Source organism: Xenopus laevis, chromosome 9_10S (genome assembly GCF_017654675.1).
Source record: "Xenopus laevis strain J_2021 chromosome 9_10S, Xenopus_laevis_v10.1, whole genome shotgun sequence".
NCBI classification, from domain to species: Eukaryota; Metazoa; Chordata; class Amphibia; order Anura; family Pipidae; genus Xenopus; species Xenopus laevis.
The window spans coordinates 96145730-96171668 of record NC_054388.1 but is presented as its reverse complement, the minus strand read 5'-3'; the positions used below and the strand labels follow the sequence as shown (position 1 = coordinate 96171668).

General features: G+C 39.7%; 1 protein-coding gene across 1 annotated transcript in view; it reads right to left on the bottom strand.

Moving 5' to 3' along the window:
• The window catches only part of baiap2l1.S (BAI1 associated protein 2 like 1 S homeolog), a 77041-nt gene extending 70206 nt beyond the window's left edge, over nt 1-6835 (bottom strand). Inside the window, 1 exon segment of the mRNA NM_001090083.1 lies at nt 6671-6835. Within this exon segment, the coding sequence (NP_001083552.1) occupies nt 6671-6721 (51 nt within the window). The 5' untranslated portion in view covers nt 6722-6835.
• Nucleotides 6836-25939: the final 19104 nt, after the last annotated feature.

Below are 25939 nucleotides of genomic sequence, written 5' to 3'. Positions count from 1 at the left end.
AAAAATATCTTGGGCAACAGATCATGTTATTTTAAAGCAATATTAAAACACATTTACCTGACTGTAAGCCTTGGAAAGCCATTCATTTTATCTTGATCCATATTAAACATTTTGGTAAAGTGAAAAGATTTCAAGACAATGGCTCAAATGCTTGAGTTGCCACAATCTCAGTGACCGAAGGAGAACTGGGTGAGTCCTAGTGGGCTACTGGTTCCACATAATATTTAGATGTTTTGACTTACATATATCTGTGATAAATTGCAACTAATTAGCTATTCATTTTTGGAGTTCACTATGAGCTGGAAAATTAACACAAAAGATCGGATTGTTTGCTGTCCACAAATGCAGTTGCACAATTTAGCACCCATGTTTGCAAATTGGCCATTATAATCACTAAATTTGATCCAAAAAAAGTGAGTGCACAAGAATAAGGCACTACAGCAGAGATTAACTGCTCAAAAGGGTTTAATTGCCATATATCATTTTTCAAGCCTGTGGGGCCCTTTGTCAAGTGTGAAACCAGTACAACAAAACACAAATTTAAGGTGTAGTACAGGAAGTGACCTATAACGAAGAGAACCCATAAATTGTCACCTCCCAGGTGAAATTAGCGTAAAGTCTTTGCCAAAATTGTCCAATCCTTTTATGTCCATTTCAATATGTAATAGCTTCAAGTGAAAAATCAATTGGAGTGACATGTCCATATAATATGTAGCACTGTGGAGAATAAAAATTGCAACAATGTTAAAAATATGCATCTTATGAATGTGCAACAACTAGTACTGCCTATGGTTAAAGCCTACACGCACCATTCTATAAAGCAGGCAGTACTAGTTGTTGCATATTCATAACATACATATTTTTTAGGGATGCACCGGATCCAGGATTCGGTTCGGTATTCAGCCATTTTCAGCAGGATTCGGCCGAATCCTTGCGCCTGGACGGAACGAATCCTTCAAATCATGTGACTTTTCATCACAAAACAAGGAAAAAAAGCAGCTCTCTTTTTCCCTCCACTCATTGATTTGCATATGCAAATTAGGGTTCGGATTCAGTTTGGTATTCGGCTGAATCTTTCACAAAGTATTCAGGGGTTCGGCCGAATCCAAAAAAAGTGGATTCGGTGCATCCCTAATATTTTTAACATTTTTGCAATCTTTATCTATACCCAGGAAGTACAGGGGTGGATTAATGAATAGGCTATCACCTAGGGGCCTGTCTAGCTTTCTCAATTATTATTTTTATTCTTTATTTATTTATTTATTTATTTTAATCTGCACTGCTGGGCCAGTAAAGGTGCATGGATGCATCTGTTGCAAGGAGTGCACTTGAGCTCTCTAAATTTGGTGCACACCAGTAACACCACCTCTTTTTAAAGTGCTAGATCATGGATCCCTTATGTGTACCCGTGACCTGGATTAATTGTATTTTTTGTAAACTTTTGAGAGTGGGAGAAGCCTAGAAGAAAAGTGTAAAGCAAAGCCTAGGAGCCTCACAACTAATAAATCCACCACTGTAAGTGTATAAGAAAACATCATACATAAGGTATTATTTATATCTGTGAAGGCAGTGCAGAAAGTGCAAAATTCATTATTTTTTTTTTTATTTTTTGCATGTTCCCTTTAATGCCTAATTTAATGTCTTTTTATTTGAACTGCAGCAGGTCTCTGTGCTCCATTTTAGAGTATGATCAGGCATGGAGCACATCCGCTTCTCTCAACATGCAAAAAATATGCAGGCTGAGAACAGAAGAGCTTACACTCTGCATGTCCTTGCCCTTGGAGTTTTTAACTTCTACCTGGGGACAAAGTAAATGACCCCAACAGATTTGGCAGAACAAACACAGTGAATTGCCTTTTAATTTTTTCTACTGCAGTGTCCAAATATACTAAAACACTCACCTTAGAAAGATTACATGAAAGATCAATTTAAACAATGTGTGAAATATAGAAAATTGCTGTACGGGGATGGGATCCATTATCCGGAAACCCGTTATCCAGAAAGTTCCGATTTACGCAAAGGCCTTCTCCCATGGGGACAACGTAAATGACCCCAACAGAGTTGGCAGAACAAACACAGTGCATTGCCTTTTAATTATTTTTTTTACTGCAGGGTCCAAATATACTAAAACACTACCCTTAGAAAGATAACATGAAAGATCACTTTAAACAACATGTAAAATTGCTGTACGGGGATGGGATCCATTATCCAGAAACCCGTTATCCAGAAAGTTCCAATTTATGCAAAGGCCTTCTCCCATAGGGGCAAATTCACTAAGTGCCGAACGCTAGCGTTACTTCGCTAGCGTTTGTCATTTTCGTTACTGCGCAAATTCACTAACGAACGCTGGTGTAGTTTCGCTAGTGTTACTTCGCACCCTTACGCCTGGCGAACTTTCGCTAGCGACGTAACTACGCAAATTCACTAACTCGCGCAGTGTACTGAACGCTACCTTTTACGCTAGACTTCCTTCGCCACCTCAGACCTGGCGAAGCGCAATAGAGTAGATAGGGATTGTTTCAAAAAAAGTCAAAAAATTTTCTAAGTCCCAAAAAACGCTGGCGTGTTTTCTACATTATGGGTGATAGGCTGAAAAAGCTCGAAAATTTTTTTGGGGCTCCCCTCCTTCCCCCCTACATTTCCTGACTCATGGCAACTTACCTAGACAGTGGGCACATGTGTAGGGCAAAATAAAATTTTTATTTGCTGATTTGAAGGTTTTCTAGGCATTTGTAGTGCTGATACGTATTCCTCCATTGAAATTTGAATTTGGCGCCGTATGCAAATTAGCCTTCGCTAGCGCAACTTCGCTTTACATAGCGAATCAACGCTAGCGCAACTTCGCAACCTTACGCTACCCCTGAGCGCAACTTCGGATTTTAGTGAATTTGCGGAGCGCTGGTGAAACTACGCCAGGCGAAGTGCGGCGAAGTTGCGCCTGGCGAAACTACCAATGTTAGTGAATTTGCCCCATAGACTCTAATTTATCCAAATAATCTAAATTTTTAAAAATGTCCTTTTTCTCTGTAATAATAAACCGGTATCTTGTTCTATAGGATATAATTAATCCTTACTGGATGCAAAACCAGCCTATTGAATTTATTTAATGTTTACAAGGTGTGAAGATCCAAATTACAGAAAGATCCATTATCCCAAAAGCCCCAGGTCCCAAGCATTCTGAATAACAGGTCTCATAGCTGTACTACAAGTTCCAGAAAAAAGCCTTCAGCGTATGGGAGTTACAGCTCAGAATCTGGAGGGCTGTAGGTTGGCCAGACATTTATCAAAGGTGGCCAAACATAACCAGTGTAAGGCCTAATTTTAGGGAAACGTCTTCATAGAGGTACAAGAGTGGTATTGTTCTGAGCACTAATTTTAGCCTCTGCACTGAGTGACATAAGACATGTCCGAAACAAACTTAGGGATGGCTTTGCTGCTTCCCTAGCACACCGTAAATACGTCACTGTTATTTACATACATTTAAAAACATAAGTGTGTGCATGCTACCTATTGTCTGCCTAGCTAGACTGCAGACTCTACAGATACATATGTGGACTGTCAGTTTTCCGGTATCATGTTACCCACTGCCGCCGCTTTATAAACTACAACTATGGCTTTTTGGCCCAAAAATGCTCACCCAATGAGGGGGGGGGGGGGGTGCTTACATGGTGGGTGTGGACTTAACAGCTTTAATCTTAAAGGGGAACTCCACACAAACATAGCTTTTTGAAAAGTAAACAAATTCAATATACATCAGTTAAAAAATATGCTGACTTTTCAAGATTTTTAAAAGTTCCGTAAGCCTAGCCCCCTGCTCTCCTGCTGATCTGTCTGACTACTTTGCTGAGCTGGCTGACTACTGTTACTTTGTATCAACAGCCATCTGTCCTCAGCCTGCATCCTCCAAACCCCACAATTCCCTGCACATGTGATTTCAATAAGGAAAGGAACATCCCAGTGCAATGTATTGTGGGTTATGTAGTTCCTGCATGCTGTCTGTAAGCTGTGGAGAATTTGTTACATCGGTGTTTAGTCCCTCCTTCCCTGCCAGGATTTCCAATGATACAGAACTCTTACACAGCTGGATTTCAGCATAGAAAATTGCATTTATTCATGCTTTTTAAAGAAACAGGTAACTCCATTTGGTATATTAGGGGTTTCTGTGTTATTTAGGCCTCTTTATCAAATTTTGGTTTGGAAGCCGGAGTTCCCTTATAAATTACTTTTAGAATTATGAACCCCATTGTGCACAGGTCATATACTGTTTCAGCATGAAAAAAGTTTAGGAAAAATGCACTGGCCTGGAGAGCTTACAGTGTGGGAGAGGGCCTTTAAGGTTGGTTCAGGTGGTGGAACAGTTCATTGTGGGGAGGAAAGGACAGGTAATTCTGGTTCAGCCCTAGCTAGAGACGTACTGGCTAGGCTGCTGAAATACCGGCAACCATACTTGACAGTCATTATTGAATCATGTATGATAAGCTCAATGATCGTGCTATAGTTGTGTCAGAACTTCTGTACAAACTCTGGTTTGTTTGTTGGTGTGGGGTGAAATCTAAACAAGTCTGATGGACCAAAACCAAAAACCTGATAAACCGATGACCCAATTCAGCACGTTCTGGGCCAGTTCACTTCTGTCTGATTCTCCGTATTCACTGCTCTGCATGCACACCAACAAATAGAAAATGAATGAAACACTAAACAACCAATACAACCAACAAAACCACTGACTTACAGAGGACACAAAGCTCTGTTTTTTGGCTGAATTATTGGTTCCCTCATAGGATGCTGGGAGCTGTAGCTCAACAATGTCTTGGTAAGGGTGCTGAAAGTCATGCATTAGCCATAGCTTCAGGTATGCAGATCTGACACCCCAGTGTAATTTGCTTTACTCTTAATCTGGCAATATATCAGACTTTCTTGGTCACTGTTCACTGAGTGAGCCGCTTGGGGGGGGCAAAAAGACATTTTATTGAGGATCTGTCAGATACTGACCTCAAGAGCTGCAAAATGCAGTTAACAATGCACCCATCAGAGTACACCTTCTCCCAATAACCCCCCATGTTACCTGAACAATTGAACTCTATTTTGTCCACTATTCCAATCGGTCAAAGATCCATTTATTTAAGACACCTAAGAGCCCATGTGTGGCCCTCTTATTGAAGCAGTGCTATCGCCACCATTGTAATCCAGAGTTAATTATGGCTGCCAACAATGGTAATTACTTTGCTTAGAGAGTAATTTCACCAATAAAGTTCTACGGCACAGGCTATACAGTTACTCATGGTTAAAGCCATACATCCCTGCAGCTGTACCTTTTATTGATATATACACAAAGCTATTGTCATGTCATAAAGCATTCCAACACACCCCTATGGTGAAGGAGACATATTTAGGGAAACATCAGTTGTACTGGCACAGAATTCTAGGAGGCGTTAGCCACAAAGTAATGCACTAACCACATTCAGATCTGTCGCAAAATGTGACCCTGTGAATTGGTATCATTTACTAAACAAATCCTGTGTGAATACCTCTTTAACACTATTTTCAGACATGTGGAACTACATAAACGCACTGCTGGATGCGATAAGTAGATCTGAGGACAAGCCAATATTCAGGTGGGGTAAAGACCTACAGACTGACAACACGCTGGGGTTGCCACCATTGTCGGTGGCTAAACCCGAACAATGGGGGTGGGGCAGATAGCATTGGGGGAGGAGCAGTGATCTTGGGGTGGGCATGATGACATCAGAGGCAGGCACAATGATGTCGTGGAGCTGTGATGCTGGGTCAGGGTTATTACATCACTTATATGCAAATGGATGGATTTCTGTCCAGTTTTCACAATGTTTTAAACGGGACAGAAAGTTTTGAACGGACAGCCCTTTGACAAACTGAGATGTCCAGTTGAAACCCTACCTCTATCTATTTCGCCGGATGAAGTCAGACCAATCCTTTAACTACAGGTATGGGATCTATTATACAGAAATCAGTTATCCAGAAAGCTCTGGAATACAGCAATGCTCACTCAGGAAAAACGAGTTCTTATTTTCGATTGATTTCCTTATTTCTGTTTCTTTAATAACAAGAAATGAACTGCCCTTCATAATAACTAAGCCATGTCAAAGTGAGTGATCTTGGTATGTAATTGGTTTTCATTTGGCCAGATTCATGTTCGGGTTTCCCAAGGCTGAAAATCGAGACCCGAACAGGCCTTAGAAAACCGAACTGTCCGGGTCAAACACCAGAACCCTACGCGGATATTATTGTTACAGACTCAGTTCCAGTTCAATAAAGTTTAGAAATCAGGATGTTTGAGAGTAGGATACATTGTCTATGAGCCCTCTCTGTCTTTCTTTTGCTCTCTATGGCCATTCTCTAATGTAAGTCTGAGGGCTGCCCTGGCTCCACAAGATGACAGATGAAATGACTACAGGGGGTGCCCAGACTGAACCACTCAACTCACTGTAATGTGCCCCTGCAGACAGGGTGGTACAGTCCTAGTTCAGTAGCAACAACATGGTTTATGACTAGCACTAGTGTTCCATTTGCACAAACTTGGGGGGAGGAGGGAGTTCCAAAGTACATTTCTGTGTTACTTTACTATTTCCTGCCTATTCCCTGCTGTCTCTTAAGTCCGCACTACGGTGGCCGGTAGAGCAGCCCCACTTACCCTGTACGTGCTCTCTGTGATCTTTGCCACGGCGTCTGCGTCCCGGGACATGGCTACGTCTCTCCCAGCACCACTCCAGGTGTTTAACTCCGATAATACCCAAAGGCTCGATACCGCGCTTCCCTGCCGGTCTCTCACAACTGACAGCCCAGCGCAACCTGCAGCGCCCGCCCTGACACAGGAAGGTGTGGCTGGAGGGAACAGCACCAAGAGCCGGGGAGGGTCGCACCTGCGTTGGGAGGGCGGGGCTTGACTTGGGAGCGACAGAGAGAAGGGGCGGGGCCTCGCGTTAACCTGGTACAGAGTCCTACGGCAACCCCAAGGGAATTATATAAACGCCTCACCTGTCACTGGGGCCTTGAATAGTCAGAGGCCATACACTCCTCTAAAAGTCTGCACTAGGCAGGAGACAATGGGGCTGACTGAACTTATTGACTATGGGGCACATTTATCAAAGGTCAAGATGAATTTTCCAACGAAAAAAAATAGTCCAATTTTGATTCAAATTTGAAAGAATTTGAAAATTCGAATATCGAAATTTATCATGTACTGTCTCTTTAAAAATTTGACCGACTATTCGCCATCTAAAACCTTCCGAAATTGCTGTTTTAGCCTATAGGGGACCTCCTAGAACTTATTTGGAGTCAATTGGTGGACTTTGTAAAATCAACGTTTTTCGGGGGAAAACGGTAATTCGGCAGAATACGGACCTATTCAATCGAAAACGGATCTATTCGACCAAAAAAAAAAACTTCGACTTAATTTCGGTTGGTCTTTTTCAATTAGAATTTCGAAGATTTTTTCAATTCGAAATTCGACCCTTGATAAATATGCCCCTATGTGTTGTGGGGGTGGACGTGCCATTAAAGGGGTGGTTCACCTTCAAACAACTAGGGGGCAGATTTATCAAGGGTCCAATTTCGAAGTGGAAAATACTTCGATATTCGACCTTCGAATTGGATTACTTCGACTTCGAATGTCAAAGTTTTCTTATCTAATCAGGCCGTTTTCGGTCGAATGAAAATCATTCGATCGTACTATGAAATCCTTTGAATCGAACGATTCAAACGATTTCATCGATCAAACGAACGATTTTCCTTCGACTTCTAAAGACTTAGCCAAATGTTGTCTATGGATTCTAGGAGGTCCCCTTAGGCTAACATAGCAATTTGGCAGGTTTAAGATGGTGAAGTGTCAAAGTCGAACTTTTTTAAAGAGACAGTACTTCGATTTTCGAAGTCGAACCTTTTTACTTCGAAACAAAGTCGAATTAAGGCCTATTCGATGGTCGAAGTATCCAAAAAATAGTTTGAAATTCAAAGTTTTTAACTTCGAAAATTCACTTCGACCCTTAGTAAATCTGCCCCTAGGTGTTTTCAGATAGATCACCAGAAATAAAGACTTTTTCCAATGACTTTCTATTTTCTATGTGTCACCGTGTTTCTAATATTGTGTAAAGTGTAATGTTTCACCTTCTAAAGCAGCTCTGGGAAAGGGGGTCGCCGACCCTGTAAACTGTTCTAAATGGATACATTTAGTTGATACATTTCTTATCTTTGTCCCTGCTGAGCAGAATCTCTGGGTTTCATTACAGGCAGCTGTTAGAATTGATACAATAGTTGCTAATACTCCAGAGATGCTGCTGAGAAATGGATCAACTAAATGTTGTAAAATTGTAACAGTTCAGAACCTGCACCTGAATTACTGAGCTGTCAGACACAAACACCAGACACAAACATTCAACTTTAAACTTGAATTTTGGAAAAACAGTAAATAATAATAATAATGGAAAGTAATTGAAAGTCTTTACTGCTGGGGAACAATCTGAAAACAACCGAACTGAAAAAAGTGTGTGGCGGGTGAACATCCCCTTTAATGTACGTGTTTGGCGTTGCCTATAGAAAAAGCAAAGTATTCTGGGACCTTGAACATGAAATTGGCACTGCATTTAAACAGGCAAACTGGGGTGTTAAAAATGAAGTTGGCATTGCGTACTGCCATGGTTAAAAATGGGTTAAATTGTGTAGAGGGCGTGTCTTCAAAGGCGTGGCCCAATATTGCGATGGGGTTGTTCATCTGTGAATTAACTTTTACTATGATGTCAGGAATGGTATTTTGACACAATTTACAACTGGTTTTCATTCATTTTTTATGAATTGTGTTTTTTAGATGGCCATACACAGGCCAATAAAAGCTGACGAGTCGGCAGCTTATTGAGCCGTGTATGGGGCTCTCCGACGGGCTTCCCCGATCGATATCCAGGTGAAAGTCGGGCAGATATCGATCGGGCAGGTCTAAAAATCCTGTCGGATCTCGAGCTGCATTTGTTCTTTGATGTGGTCATACAATCTGAACGCCAGTACTCCTGCATTATTATACGATCGTTTGGACCTAGGGCCTAGTATGATCAGTCCGATATGATCAGTCCGATATTGCCCACCTCAATGTTCCAAACAAACTGACTTCTCCAGGTCTGGATTGAGAGTCAAAATAGGCCCTGGCCTTTCAGGTGCACAGAGGCCCAAACAGGCCCCACCAGCCCACTAAATAGTGACTGTCTATGGCACCTTACAGGGGCTCATTTATCAACACTGGGCAAATTTGCCCAAGGGCAGTTACCTATAGCAACCAATCAGTGATTAGCTTTTTGAAACCAGCTGCAAGTAGAACAATGAATGCAGCAATCTGATTGGTTGCCATGGGTTACTGCCCATGGGAAAATGTGCCCAGTGTTAATAAATGAGCCCCTGATTGCCAGTCTGGGTCTTGAGCTCTCTGGGTATCTTTTGAGTTATTCAGCGTTTTAATGAGCTCTCCAGTTTGCAATTTCAGGCATCTGATTGCTAGGGTTCATATTACCCTAGCAACCATGCATTGATTTGAATAATATACTGGAATATGAAAAAGGGGAGGGCCTGAATAGAAAGATGGCCAATAAAAAGTAAACAGTAACAATGTGTAGCCTCACAGAGCATTTGTTTTTTTTTATATGGGGCCAGTGACCCCCTATTTGAAAGCTGGAGCAAAGAAAAAGAGTCAGAAGAAAAAGGCAAATAAGTTTTAAAAACTATGAAAAATAAATAATAAAGATTAATTTAAATGTGGCTTAAAAACTGGCCATTCTATAACATATAAAAAGTTAACTTAAAGTGGACCTGTCACCCAGACACAAAAATCTGTATAATAAAAGTCCTTTCCAAATTAAACATGAAAAATCCAATTTCTATTCTTTATTAAAGTATTCATAGCTGTTGTAAGCACTTCCTAAATGTCACTGCTCTCCCCACATTCTCCCAGTTCTCTTCACCATTTAATTGTGTAGCCAGGGCATGGGGATGGACATCAGGTCCCCCATTCTCAGGGGTGCGCCACCAATGAGGCGAGCTGAGACTTTCTTCAGGCGGCAACGCCAGAGAGGTTTCCAGGGGCGGGTAAAAAGCTGCTCCTGGTACCTTTAAGAGCCGAATTTCTTTTTCTTTTTTAAACCGGAAATTCGGCTTTACTAATGCGAGAGAGCACAATTGCACTCTCCGCATTAGTGTTCCTGCCTCCCCTCCTGACAGGTAAGTTGGCGAGGGGGGGTGGCATTGCAGGAGCCGCCTCAGGGTGCCCTTAATTAAGAATCGGCGCTGCCCATTCTGGTGCACAAACAAGACTCTGAGATGATACAAGGCTTGCCTTAATAACAGTGTCCACAAAATGGCTACTTCCTGCTTGTTATAATTATGAATTCCCAGACTGATGGAAACAAGATTCAAATAATTTATACAGTGTATTTAAAGTTCATTTTGCTTGACTAATGTGATAAAATAGGATTTTGAATATTTTTTTGGGTGATGGGTCCCCTTTAAAGGTGAATCATCCCTTTTGAAGGTAAATCTGTCCATAAGTACCAGACAGCAATTCCCCTGTGTTAAGTCATTTTTTATCAGCAGGTGTAAATTTTGCCCCCCCCCTCATTTCCACCCTTACTGCCTCTGATCCCCCAGCTTGTCCCTGCTGGTGAAATATGATCACCACCCATCTCCATGCCCTGTGGTAGTTTTCTTCCATGCCCCTAATTGTCTGGTTTTCAAATACCAGAAAACACACTTTTGGTAAATCACTGTACAAAACTACTCCTGTAATGATTGGCCTATTCCATTGAATGACAGGCTGAACATTCCAACATTCTTCGCTCACTGAGAAATGTCGGCAAAGACACAGGGTGCCAAAGGCCTCAGTAAAGCTTCTGCTAGGTTATCATTATGACAGCTCAATGTTTAAATAGGAACATAGGCAAACGCCTGTAGCATTTTGAATCAATAACAGGAAATAAAATATGAATACTGTTAAGAATTAATATTAGGCTTTGGTAAGACAGAAACCAAACTGCCTGCCTGTCTCCCACCTCACCTCGAGGAAGTTGCTGGAGTGAAAACTGTAACCTGTTTATAAGTTGCATTCACAGTTTGTTTATTATGTTTTAGATGTTTATTACACATATTTGCCTAGTTTATATAGCTCAGGAACCTTTATTTATCTTCACATTTGCATTTATTATCATGAGAGAAAGCAGCCGTCCTTGCTCCAATTGGAATCCTCATCCGAACTCTGTTTGGAAACAGTGACTTCCAGTGGCCAATTGTCATGCCTAATAGTGGATTTATTCCTGGATATTTAAAATGAATTCACTTCAGTGAGAAAAAAAAGTATTGAATAATCTGTTTATCTTGTAAAATTCAGTAGACGTCTATGGGGATTTTTTAAATGAATTTGGAGATATTTTTTTCCTTATCAAATTTAATCTGGCCCCATATAATTAATAATAAAAAGGAAAACTACCCCCAAAATGAATACTTAAGCAACAGATAGTTTATATCAAATTAAGTGTCATATTAAAGAATCTTACTAAACTGGAATATAGCCTCAGAGATCACCTGACCAGAAATTCTACAACTCTAAGGGGGTTAGTTATCAAAGTCTGAATTTATCTCAATATTTTCTGCTACAAACTCCGAACAAACCCACTCGGGTTTTTTACGCTTATTTATTATTACATTTAATTTTGATTTGCGGTAAAAAATCCGAATTTCAGGACTTTATTGGATTTTTTCATCCGATTTTCACAATTTTTACGATTTTCTTCTGGAATTTTCACCCGAAAACTTCGGGGTATTGCAACCTCGACATGTCTGAGATGCCGGATTTTCAGATTCAGACTTTTCCATCCTAGGGGTTCAATAAATTCTGAAAAATTTGTGATTTTTTTAAAAGTCTGATTTTATAAAAAAAATCACACATTTTTCATGATTTTCGCATTCAGAGTTTAGTAAATAACCCCCTAAGAGGCACATTAATTAAAAGTCAAATTTCGAATTCATGTGATTTTTTTTTAAACTCTTTTAAATTAGAATATACTAAAAATTCAACTGGGGTTTTTTTTTATAAATAAATTGAATATCTATAACTCGGACAAATTGTACAGACTCGAAAACTCAGCTAAACTCGATTCAAGCTTTTTCTCAGAAAAAAAACTTGAATGTCAGGAAGGCTACTAAGATGTCCAGATTTGTCCCTGAACCTCTACCATTGACTTATACATGAACTCAGCAGGTTTTAGGTGGCAAATAGTCGAATTCGAGTTCTTAAATGGCCAGAGTATGATAAATCTTGAAATTTGAATTAAAATTCTATTCGAGTTTGGATAACATACAATAGAATTAGAGAGTTTTGACCATAAAAAAAATCTCTTAATTCAACCCTTATTAAATCTGCTCCAAACTGTAACAGGAAGAAGTATGGGAGCAAAAGACAGAACTCTGTCTGTTAATTGGCTCATGTGACCTAACAAGTAAAGTTTGTTTGGTATGTTTGTGTGCACTGTGAATCCTACGATCCCAGGGGGTGGCCCCTTATTTTTTAAAATGGCAATTTTCTATTTATGATTACCCAATGGCACATACTACTAAAAAATTGTTTTCCTTTAACTAATCGTCTTTCATCTATGGGGTAAGTTGTGTTTTTCTGAGCAAGAATGTGTGTGCAGCCAGTGTTGGACTGGGTGTGTGGGCTCATCAGGACTGCCACCTCAAGGCCCCAACCCATGGGTCCACTGGTCTCTAGCCCCCCTACACCAGACGCAAGCTCCAGCCTAATCAACCCCAACTCCAAGTCTCCAACTTGTCTCCGCTCCCAGCCACAAGTTTTACCTTTCCTCTTGGGAGTTGGGCCGCATACGGTATTCGGCAGGGAGTGGGTCTGGGTTGGTGGGACCCAAGAGGGCCATGTCCCACTGGTTCTTTTCGGTGTCCAGCCAACCCAGTTCAACTCTGTCTGTAGCAGTGGAATCTCTCTTTGAACATAGGTTAACATGGTTTCGTTTTTGCCCCCTAAATCCTGTACTATGTACTATGTTGTCTTGCACACACTTTACTATCTGCATCTATCAGTAAAGTTGGTTTACTGTGAAGTTCAAAGGAGCAGTATACTAATTATGGAATACAAGCTTTCAAGTTAAACAGAGGTCCACAAAATATGCTCTCTGCAGCCACATCATCATTTTAAAATTAACCTTCCTTCGAGCATGTGCTACATATATTGATTAATTGGATCAAAAGGGGCTGATATATGCAAACATGTACTGAACAATAGGAGTAAATGCAAACCCTACTTGAAGATTTGGTAATACATTCCCTTTAAATCAAAGGTTTTCAGACAATTATTATTCAAGTGCCCCTTTGAGGTTCAATATTTGATCTGGTGCTTGTTCGCTTAGAACAAAGTTATAGATTTACGAAAACCCTATTCTAGCCATAAGTTCAAGAATATCTAGGACAAGAGGATTTAAAGGAAAACTATACCCTTAAAATGAATACTTAAGCAACAGATAGTGTAACGGTTGGCACCCTGAATCTAGACCCAATGCCAAGCACCCTGGTCTCGGCTAGTGCTTTTGCCTGTAGCAGCCGCCTTTGGCCTCGGGAGGAGCCCTCAGCTACTCAGATGCCGCCAGGTCTTAAAACGAGAGGTGGTTTATTTGGTGTGATTGTGTGCACAGTGAATTTTACGGATCTGAGGGGGCGGCCCTTGTTTTTTTTTTTTTTATCTATTTAGGATTAACCAATGCCACATACTACTAAAAAGTATATTATTATAAAAATGGTTTATTAACATGAAGCAGGGTTTTACATATAAGCTGTTTTATGCAATTTCTTTTTATAGAGACCAACATTATTTGGGAGGTATAGTTTTCCTTTAAGTTTCTCTTACAAGGGGTTGGTCACCTTAAAATTACCTTTTAGTGTGCAATTTGCATTTTGCATTTACATATAAGCTGTTTTATGCAATTTCTTTTTATAGAGACCAACATTATTTGGGAGGTATAGTTTTCCTTTAAGTTTCCCTTACAAGGGGTTGGTCACCTTAAAATTACCTTTTAGTGTGCAATTTGCATTTGGCCTTCATTTTTTATTATTTGTGTTTTTTGAATTATTCAGCTTCTTGTTCAGCTCTCCCGGTTTGAATTTTAGCACCAATCTGGCTGAAAAGAAGAAAACAAAATAAGATGGGCAATGTCTGAAAATGGAGTAAAGTTGAAAAGTAATGACTCATAGCAAAAGATACAGGCAAAGCCCATGCAAGAGGTCATTCTGATTAGGAAATACTGATACGTTCTTGAGGTGCCTTGAAGATCATTGTATAAATCAGCAAGGAAAGTGACGTTAATGTGAAATCAAACACCAAAGATAGCAACTGAACCAGAACATGGGCAGATATTAGTCTGACACCGAAGCCACAGTGCAGCTTTATCCTGTAAATATTTGTACAAGGTGACATAGCTCTCTTTCTTCTTGTTGTAGAAAGCTACATACAGGTACCACACATTTACTACAGGCAGCTAGGCGTCATAGGCAACCTGGCTGGCGGCAGAGCCCGAAGGTAAACACATGCGCAAAAAGACACGCATGTGCAAACACGCGCGTGCAAAACAAAACATGCTTTGTAAATCCTCAGGTACCCTGATGGCTGCAACATGGCCTCAAATTATATGCCAAATAAGGGCTATGATTGCCCAAAGTAGGTCTATTATATATTTACATACATTTTTTTAACTGAAAAGTTTTATTGTTTTTCTTAAAGGTTATATATGAAATTGACTAATCTGATTGTTACAGTCATTATAGAAAGCAAAAGCATAAAGGAGAATATGAAAAACTTTGTTCCGCAACAATATATACCAATTTTTACACATTTTTTAAAATTCCCCTTTGTAATAGAAATGTTAAGAGGCAAATGTACCATTTTTTACGTCGCTTTCCCTATCTTCCAGGGTTGGAATGGCCTGCCAGAGTAGGAGAGGATCTTCGGTAAACATTAGGTAAGGCCAACTTATACTGTAAGCTCTTCGGGGCAGGCCCTTCTGATCTACTTATGTTCTGTTATTTGTAATTGGTTCGATAAATTCTTGCTACACACTGTTATGCTGGACTCCTATATTATTTGCCATCATCAGTGGCAGGAGGTTAATTTGAATAATGATTATGACTAATAGGTCAGGATTTGGAGCCCATTATTATTATTATTATTATTAATGATTTGTTACTTACCTTGACAGTGTCATGCTTTTTACACATGACACATGCATATGCATGCTTACTATTCAAAAGGATTGGGTATTTGAATCTGTAAAGCAGGGATTTGTAGTATGGATACAGTTATTATGAACGAATGCCATGTGGCTGAATGACAAAGGCAAGGTGGGGTAGGCAGGGCTGCAGCAGGGAACTCTGCTTTTTGGAGGACAGGGCTCTCTTGTTTCTTAAGCTGTGTGTGACGTGCCTCGATAGGGAGGGGGCAGCAGAAGGAGCCTCTAGTTACGTAAAGCTTCACCTGCTTTCAACAGCCAGATTCATTTGTCATCAAACTATGTAATAGATACAGAGACCATGAATCACTTGTTCATAAACATAAGATAAGATGACTTAAGTCCTAGAGAAACTTACACATATTACAATTAAAAGCAAATAATAAAGACTCAGAGTCCCGATAGATGAAAACAGCAGCTGTTTTATGCAGGAAGCATTTACAGATATTACAGATAGATATTACACATAACGAGATTGTAAACTCTTGTGAGTATGAATTAACGTAAAGTGCTATGCAGTTTGCAGGCGCCATATACAGTAAATAGACAATGGTTAATGATGAAATTGTATATACCCTGTTTATGCCAATTAAGTTGGTACATTTCAAATGCCCACCTTCCAAACAACATGATCAGTTTTTATGGGCAAGCAACTTCTAAGAAAAATCCCTTGTGTGTTTCCTAATTCGCGCTGAGTTTCAGGCAGAAAAACCTTGCCAATTTCTGTAATTTTACCTGAACAGGCTTTTGGGCAAAGAAAAAATTAGGAAACTCATGCAGGGTTTCCTTATTCCTTATACATGCCAAAAAGCACAGGCAGTCTGAAATAGAACCCCTAATTAACCCTCACTACATGCTTAGATGGTTTTTTTTTGTAGATTTGGCAGTTGCCCTTTAAGATCGAGTTGTAGACCACACCTAGATCCAGTGTTACCAGAAAAGCAACAAACATGTCAATAAACATCTCATTCACTTTTGCGACCGAAGTCCCATCCTTTGTTGTATTTATAAAACTGGAAAATTACAGAAGTACTACAACTGCAATAAATAGTAAAAAGGCTCTGTCAATTTATCTGTAACTAGATGTACCTTCCCATCTCTCCGTGCGTCTGAGCCAGAAAGTGAGACATATTTTCAATGTAAATGAGGACACAGAGGGTCCTGCATAGATAGAAATGAGGCCATGTCTGGTATATAGCCATTCTCTGTACGTATTTGGGACTCAGTTACAACTTGATGCTTCTGGATTTGCGCAAGATGCCTACCTGCTGAAGACAATCTACACATACCAGCATCTCACTGTCCTAAGCTTTCCCCACCCCCCAAATTTCACTTACAACCTTAATGCTGGGCTCAGGAGTATCTAAAGGGACTTCAGTTTGCACAAACTCAGTTTAGGAACCACAACTTTCTATAGAAAGAAACAAATTTGGAATACAAATTAGAAGACACAGCCAGGAGATACTCAGATAAAAGTAGAATGGGTTCACGCATGACTGAACTGTTCTAAATACCTGGAATAGCCACAAAAAAGATAAATAATACGTTTGAATTTGATCAGATTTGACACAATGCTATTTCTACCTGCTGAGAGATATAAAGACAGTAACAGTTTTATAGTAAAGTTCATCAAATATATAAGTGAATGCAATATAAGTATTAGGCAATTAAAAAATAATTTTTATATAAAACTATTATTTTATATAAATATCTTATTTTATATATTATAAAAAAACATATAGTGAATAAAGTACCCCCTCTTGTAAAATATAAGGACATTATAAGTTGTCGAGGAGTTCCATGACCATATAAACACATGAGGCTGAAGGTGACCTCTAATATCCTCATATATTGCAACAAGGGGTACTTTATTTATTATAAAACACAAAACCGAGTCATGTGACACAAATTACATCATGAAGCTCCGTTTATAAGGATATAATTTGCAGGATATTCATGGCTATTGTATATTATATCCTTATAAATGGTGATGTCATCAGTTATAAACGGTGCGTAGTGATGGAATTTCTGTCACAAGACTCACTGAAACTTGTGTATTATAATAAATAAAGCACCCCTTGTTGCAATATATAGTGAATAAAGTACCCCCTCTTGTAAAATATAAGGATACTATAAGTTACAGAGGAGTTTCATGACCATATAAAAGTACGAGGCCGAAGTGTTTTTATAGAGTGTATTATAAGTGTAACTTATAATATCCTTATAATTTACAAGAGGGGGTACTGTATTCACTATATAAAGGGTGCTTAGTGATGTTATCTGTTATAATCGTGGCTTAGTGACGTCATTTCTGTCATGTCTCACTAATACATAATATAACCCCTCATCTCAGAGTTCCATGACCTGTATAAAAACACTCATCCTTTTGGCCTCGTGCTTTATAGGGTCATGGAATTCCTTGGTGACTTATAATATCCATTTTACAATAGGGGGTACTTTATTCACTATATAATGGTAGTTATGTCTTTAGTTATAATTGGTGCTTAGTGATGTCAATTCTGTCACATGACTCTCTGAAACTTTCATGAGCTCTATAAAAGCACTTTGCAGGGTTGGACTGGACCAGCAGGACACCTGGAAAAAACCCTGTGGACCTTGGTCTTCATAGGCCCTGCTGACCTAGGCTGGCTTTCTGTCTAGACTGTCACCTCTCCCCTGATCACAAATGTCTGTGGAAAATAAACTTGTTTCTGTGCTCTCAATAAAAGTACTAAATTGCCGTTTTATAGCAGCAAAACTATGTGAATGTTACAGAGCTCATAAAGATGTGCATGAGGGTAGGTTTTATTCCCACTGATACAGTAACTCACAAGAGCAAAGGTTACAGGAAAGCTGCAATCAGATGCTTCTTTGGTGAGGAAACAACTCCTCTTGCTCACTCTTTTAAACGTTTTTATTGCAGGTAACAATTTTAAAAAATATATGTATATAGTATTGTGTATGTTCCAGATGTTGTGTATTATATCAACTGTATGTTACGTTATTATCCCCTTGAGATTTGAAGGGATTTGTGGTGTTAGGGACTGTATGTGGCATACCCCAGGTGATACCTCTTAGGGTAAGGGCACATGCTAAGATTTGGGGAGATTTAGTCTCCCGGTGACAAATCGCCTCTTCTTCAGGCTGGCTACAATTTAAATCATCAGTGGGATGGCAAATCTTGAAACCACGGAGCACCAGCAAGTTTAAAATATCCGTTTATTAGAAAATTGTTAAAAATTGACAGAGCGTAATGAGCCCAATAGCTCCATAGCTTTTACACGTTTCGTGGTCAACCCACTTCCTCAGAAAGATCAGTTGGATTGCACTCTGAGCTCTTCATTTTCAAAAGTCGCCTGATGTTTCCTCGTGAGGCAACTTCAGAAAACAAAGCGCTCTGAGTGCCATCCCACTGGCGATTTTGATTCTGGCCATCGGAAAGGCATTTCGGGGAGATTAGTCGCCCGAAGATTTGTTGACGACCGCCCAAATCAACCTGAATCTTAGCGTATGCCCTTACTCTTAGACAGAGGGGCACATTTGCTATCGAAGTAAAATCCTTCGACCTCGAATACCGAAGTCGAAAGATTTAGCACAAATACTTCGATCGAAGGAAAAATTGTTCAATGGAATGATTAAATCCTTCGAATCGAACGATTGAAGGATTTTCCTTTGATCAGAAAAAGCTTACAAACCTTATGGGGAAAGTCCCCATAGGCTAACATTGATACTCTGTAGGTCTAAAGTGGCGAAGTAGGTAGTCAAAGTTTTTTTTAAAGAGACAGTACTTTGACTATCGAATGGTCAAATAGTCGAACGATTTTTCGTTCGAGTCGTAGTCGAAGGTCGAAGTAGCCTACTCGATGGTCGAAGTACCCAAAAAAGAAGTTTTTTTACTTCGAATCCTTCACTCGAGCTTAGTAAATGTGCCCCTTAGTCTTATACTTAATGACTTAAAGGGCACCTGCAATAAAGGTTCAGAGAGGGAAACACAGTAGTTTCTTCAGTTCCAAATACCTCAGCTCCACTATTCAATTACCTCATCTCTAAACAATACTTCCTTTTCAAACTACCACAGTTCCACCACTGATGCCTCCTCCTATTGCAATTGGGTTTTCATTTTGTTATTATCCGTTTTTTAAGTTATTTAGCTTTTCATTCAGCAGCTCGCCAGTTTGCAATTTGGCCAATTTGGTTGCTAATGTCCAAATTCCATTAGCATCCATACATTGATTAAACTTGGACTGGAATATGAATAGGAGAGGGCACAAATAAAAATAAATAATAAAAAATAGCATTAAGAATAAATGTGTAGCCTTATGGAGCATTTGTTTTTTAGATGGTGTCAGTCACCCCCCATTCGGAAGCTGAAAAGAGTCAGGAGAAGAAAGCAAATAATTTAAAAACAATAGCAAATAAATAATGACAACCAACTGAAAAGTTGCTTAGAATTAGCCACTCTGTAACATGCTAAATGTTAACTTAATGATGAACTACCCCTTTAAAGCAATGCAGTTCCACTAGAGACACATCCTTCTCCAGAAATGCAGTTTCTACAAAAGGAAAAACCCTCTCCCATTTATATAAAACATCCTCTGTACAAGTTGTATTTATAAAATATTCATGTACCCCTATTTTAAATTGTAAAAAAAAGTCACCGAGTTGTTCTATGCCCATATAAAGGTACAAGGCTGGAGGCCAATATACAACAGGGGGAAATCTATTTGTCTCAACAAACCTTAATATTGTCATGTGGCCTCTAATCTCATATTTTAAAAAAAATAACACACACCAACACAACACATAACAACAACATAAAAAAGTGATTATATTATTTCCTTTATTGCACAAGTTTCAAGAAGTCGTGTGACACAAGTGACAACGGCGATTACCAATTATAAACGTTGACAATGATTGCCCCTGTTTATAAGGATCACAGTTTATTTATTATAGTAAAAACTACAGTGGGAGCACCCACTGTATGAATGCTGCATTAGAAATGTGAAGAACCGTAGAAGAGCAGAAGAAATCCTGTAATGAGGGCCCACGTAGGAATATTGGTTATCAAAAATAGACACACTTTATTATAGTAACCATTAATTAAAAATACCCAAATTTATAAAAAGACATACAAAAGTGATAATGATAAATAGCAATACCCTCGCTCATGAATCTCTGGTCCTATGTACCCAGGAACAAGGAAAACGAGTTCAACAATGAATCTATGTGCCAACAAAATGTAATAAATCAGATGATGAAAATCCTCATCCTCAGGTTAAACAAAATACCCACTATCAGTCACAAATTGTAGTAAAAGCCTAAGAGGATCTCATGGCACTTATAGGACACATCGTAACAAGAGGATTCTCACCAATCACCAAACAACCCCGCTGTGCTTTGCCATTTGGACTTCTGGGGGACAATCAAACTCTAAATTGTCCAATTTCAGCTCTAAAAGTGCTAATAAAACCAATTAGAGCCAACAAAGAAAACGCATACATTTTGGGGCCTAGCTCGATGACCATTGCATCAAGCTTGTGCAACTCGAAGGCAAGGGCACCTGTTGCCCTAAAATATTTTTCTTAAAAATAATTGCGCCCTGGACAATTGCTGCCCTGGACACCTGCACCGGTTGGAGTGGCTATGTTGGGGCACATGCATGATGCACATAATGAGCAAATGCCACAACTTGCTCATTTTGTGCGTGACATCAAAAGCACAATGGGGCAAATTCACTAAGAATCGTAGTTGCGCCAGGCGCAAATTCGCCACACTTCGCCAGGCGTAGTTTCGCCAGCGCTCCGCAAATTCACTAAAATCCGAAGTTGCGCACAGGGGTAGCGTAAGTTTGCGAAGTTGCGCTAGCGTTAATTCGCCAAGCGAAGCGAAGTTTCGCTAGCGATGGTTAATTTGCATATGGCGCCAAATTCAAATTTCAATGGAGGAATACGTAGAATCACTACAAATGCCTAGAAAACCTTCAAAACATCAAATAAAAATTTTATTTTGCCCTACACATGTGCCCACTGTATAGTTAAGTTGCCATGAGTTAGGAAATGTAGGGGGGAAGGAGGGGAGCCCCAAAAAATGTTTCGATCTTTTTCAGCCTATCACCCATAATATAGAAAACACGCCAGCGTTTTTTGGGACTTAGAAAAAAATTTCACTTTTTTTGAAGCAATCCCTATCTACTCTATTGCGCTTCGCCGGGTCTGAGGTGGCGAAGGAAGTCTAGTGTAAAAGGTGGCGTTCAGAACAATGCGTTAGTGAATTTGCGTAGTTTCGGTAGTTGCGCAAATTTGCCAGGCGTAAGGGTGCGAAGTTACACTAGCGAAATTACGCCAGCGTCCGTTAGTGAATTTGCGAAGTAACGAAAATGCCCGATGCTAGCGAATTGACGCTAGCGTTCGGCGCTTAATGAATTTGCCCCATTATGTGCATGTAACAACATGGCCTCTCGCACCAGGAGCTCCCTCCTGGTTCAAGAGTCCTTGCACTGGTGGGGCTAATTTTTTTTAAAAAAAAAAAGAAAACTACTGTTACCCCCAGCCAGAGTACAGGCTCTATTAGCCTATACCTTTGATGGGTGAAAATATTTTTGGGCAACAGGTGCGCTTTAATACTTATATTCAATACCCAAACATAAACCATATTGATTCACCCAGAGTTGGCACACCCTTTTTCCTAGTTCCAGACTACTGTGTCTTAAATGCTACTAAATACAATGCCCAGAAAATTCGTTTACAGGACCTGACCAACTTCATTTTTTTTTTTTTTTACCCTATCTCCAACATTTAGAAGAAATTAAGAATACAAATGAATCTTGCCATCTAGTGGTCAGCAAACAATGTTGCATAGTGAATATACATTGTTACAAAATATATAGTAATAATAAATATATAGTGAATAAAGTACCCCCTCTTGTAAAATATAAGGATATTATAAGTTACCGAGGAGTTCCATGACCATATAAAAACACGAGGCCGAAGGCCGAGTGTTTTTATACAGGTCATGGAACTCCGAGGTAACTTCTAATATCCTCATATTTAACAACTGGGGGTACTTTATTAATTATAATACACAAATTTTAGTGAGTCATGTGACAGAAATTACATCACTACTCACCGTTTATAACTGATGACATCACTACTCACCGTTTATAAGGATATAATTTACAATATATTCATGGCTTTTGTGTATTATATCAGCATACACAGTTCTTATAGAAACAAAGCAATGAGCCTGTAAAAGACATATAGGCATAAAAAAGTTGTGGACCCCTGTTATCAGATGTAAAACGTTATGGGAGCCACACAAGCATTAAAAAAGTTTCAGGGTTTTGCCAAATAAGCACAGTCATTGGCTGTTTGGTTGCCCCATGTGGATTAAGAGGCTCAGTTTTACAGTAAACTATAAAAAATATCTTTATGCCTTCAACCCTGGAACTTTAAAATGACAGTGTCTTTTGAGACCATGAGCAACAACTTCAAAGGAGGCATAAGCAACATGCCACTTGCAAGGCACTAATTAGAGACCGCTGACATATATCTAATAAGATAATGTTCTTTATTCAATCACATACATGCATACATGTACACCAAATGGTCAGAAGTATCTGGACACTGTTGAGGTTGGCCCTGCCCTGCTGCATTAACAACCTATGCTTTTCTGGGTACAGATGTTGGACCACTGTTGGTGGGATTTACTTCCATTCACATACAAGAGCATTAGTAAGGTTGGGCACTGCTGTGGGGGGGATCAGGCCTGGCCTGAAGTCTGTGTGGGGTAGAAATCAGGTGTTAGTGTCCTCGCTCTTTAACCTTTATACATGAAGCAGGACCATTATGATGTGTATGAGCCTCAGCAAGGCTCAGAGACAAACTGTCCCTGAAAATTTTTAGATGTCAGTTATGCTACTCCTCCTGTTTCCTATAGCAAAACATGTGGACATTATAGACAAATAGCAGGGGACCTTTTTACCCATAAAGTGGATCACCGTACCAGAGGCCTCCCCTTTAGACTAGAAGAAAAGAACTTTCATTTGAAGCAACGTAGGGGGTTCTTCACAGTCAGGACAGTGAGGTTGTGGAATGCACTGCCGGGTGATGTTGTGATGCTGATTCAGTTAATGACTATAAGAATGGCTTGGATGATTTTTTGGACAGACATAATATCAAAGGCTATTGTGATACTAAACTCTATACTTAGTATAGATATGGGTATATATATAATTTATGTGAAGGTATGGAGGGGTGTGTGTGTATGGATGCTGGGTTATCATTTGGAGGGGTTGAACCGCACTTTGTCTTTTTTCAACCCGATTTAACTATGTAACTATGTAACTATGTGGGACGCCCCAGTATATCAGGCATACATAAAGAGTTGTCAACCAACCCCATGTCATTAAACTGATTCAGGCATTTCTGAGATTTTAATTTCATGTTCCCATTTAGAGTGAAGAGAAATTAGGTTTAAAATAATCCAGAACTGGAATATTATAACACAAATGACATCAGGTTAAGGTGGCCATACATGGATAGATCCGCTCGTTTGGCGATGTCGCCAAACGAGCGGATCTCCCTCCGATATGCCCACCTTGAGGTGGGCAATATCGTGCAGATCCGATCGTGGGCCCTAGGGCCCAACGATCGGATCCTAGCATTTGTCAAACGGGCGGTCGGATCGCGGGACTGCATCAACGAACAGATGCGGCCGCGATCCGACGGGATTTTCTGTCCCATCCTATCGAGATCTGGCCGACTTTCGGCCAGATCTCGATCGGGGAAGCCCGTCGGGGGCCCCCATACACGGGCCAATAAGCTGCCGACACAGTCTGTCGGCAGTTTTTATCGGCCCGTGTATGGCCACGCATGGCTAGTTGCTGCTTCTGGACGTCTAACATTTGCCCGGTATAAGGCAGCCAACTTTTTCTTTTCTTGTTCTCTTTTATCATTTGAACCACCAGGTGGCAATGTAATCTTATGTAAAGCAGAAGTTGAGGAGTAAGATGACCACCGTTTTCTTTGATACAGGGGACTTTAGTGAAATGCAAATAGGAGAATGGATTATTTTACCATGCACTCTACTCTAGGGATGACTGGGGAAGCCAGGTAATATTCATTTGCAGTGCTTTATTTTTTTTTTTCCAAAAAAGAAGTACTGACCCAGTGACAAATCTAAGGGATGAATTATCGGAGGGTGTCTATTATATTGGGTTTCCTGATCTTTAAATGAAAGAGGTGAAACTAATATCTTGCATAAAAAAGAAAAATGACTTTGGGAAGATTGAGGACATCTTAAATTGATGAGCATAGGGCTGATGTATATGATAAAATGTATAGTAGACCTTTGTGTTAACTGAATGGCAAACTTATTTCAGGTGGTCTAACCCTTTTTTTAAATTGTTCTGCTTTTTCTGGCAGACTTTTCATTAACATAAAGAGCCTCCATTATTCTAAACTTGTTGGATGCCCTTGTATCCACTGGAAGAACCTACTGGTGTATAAAGCATCAGAGAGTTGATTGTATTTATTCATATTAATACATAGGAATCATATCCCCCTTAAAGCTCCTCCTCTCCAGTGTAAACATTACAAACTTGGCAAACCTTTACTTATAACTGAGACCTTCCATACACATTATGAGCTTAGTTGCACTTCTTAGGGATTTTTCTATTTCATTAATATGCCCTTTTGAGACCATAACAGCACTGCATATTCTAGATGGGGCCTTACTAATGCACTTCCTCCCATGATGTTAGTATTCATTTTAAAACTGCCATAGCTTCACCAGGGGTTCCTTCACCTAACAAAATGTTTTTATGTATGTTTTTATCTCTTCAAATGGCCATTATCAAAAAACTATTATTCCATCAGTTAGTGACCTTCTCTGTAGCATTAATATAAATGTTCTTCAAATACTCTTCAAAGTATAATTTCTCCACCAGGCATTTCCCTCCCCAGTAGTAGTAGTCTTCATGATGAAGCTCCCAAGGTCTACCAGTTAGTTACTTTTTTTTCGGTGAGTGTTTTTCCTTACAGTGTGTAGGGGACTGATAGATTAGTTACCCTTCTATGTATACAGGCAGTCCACCAAAAGTATGATAAAACGTAGGCAATGTGTATGCCCTTTTATTGAATCTAGGAGACAAAAAGGAACACCAAGAGCCCCAATAGTGTAATATGTTTTAACAAGGAGTAATGGTAGAGTAAACAAGTTAATACTCACAAACCAGGGTTACCGCTAGGCAACCACTGTATAGGCAGGTGGGGAAATTATCCTGACCCCACTCAGGAATAAGAAGTCGCTCTCTGTAAAAGAAGAAAGTGGGGATGATACCCCTCCACTCGGGGTGGACTCGATATGGTAGTAAAACAAAACAGAGGCGCCAAAAGGATAAAAATAGCTAAAAGCACTTAAAAACCCAATGGGTAATTCAGAGGAGGTAGTAATAAACTTACCTCCTCCAAGCAGACACCAACAAAAGTGGTAATTTTCAATAGTAGTTTATTCACAAAACTGTATTGCAACGCGTTTCGCAGGCATTTCCTGCTTCATCAGGCAATATGGAGCGGGAGCAAAAACCAACTTTTGTTTGTTTTTTTAGTTGGTTTTTGCTCCCGCTCCATATTGCCTGATGAAGC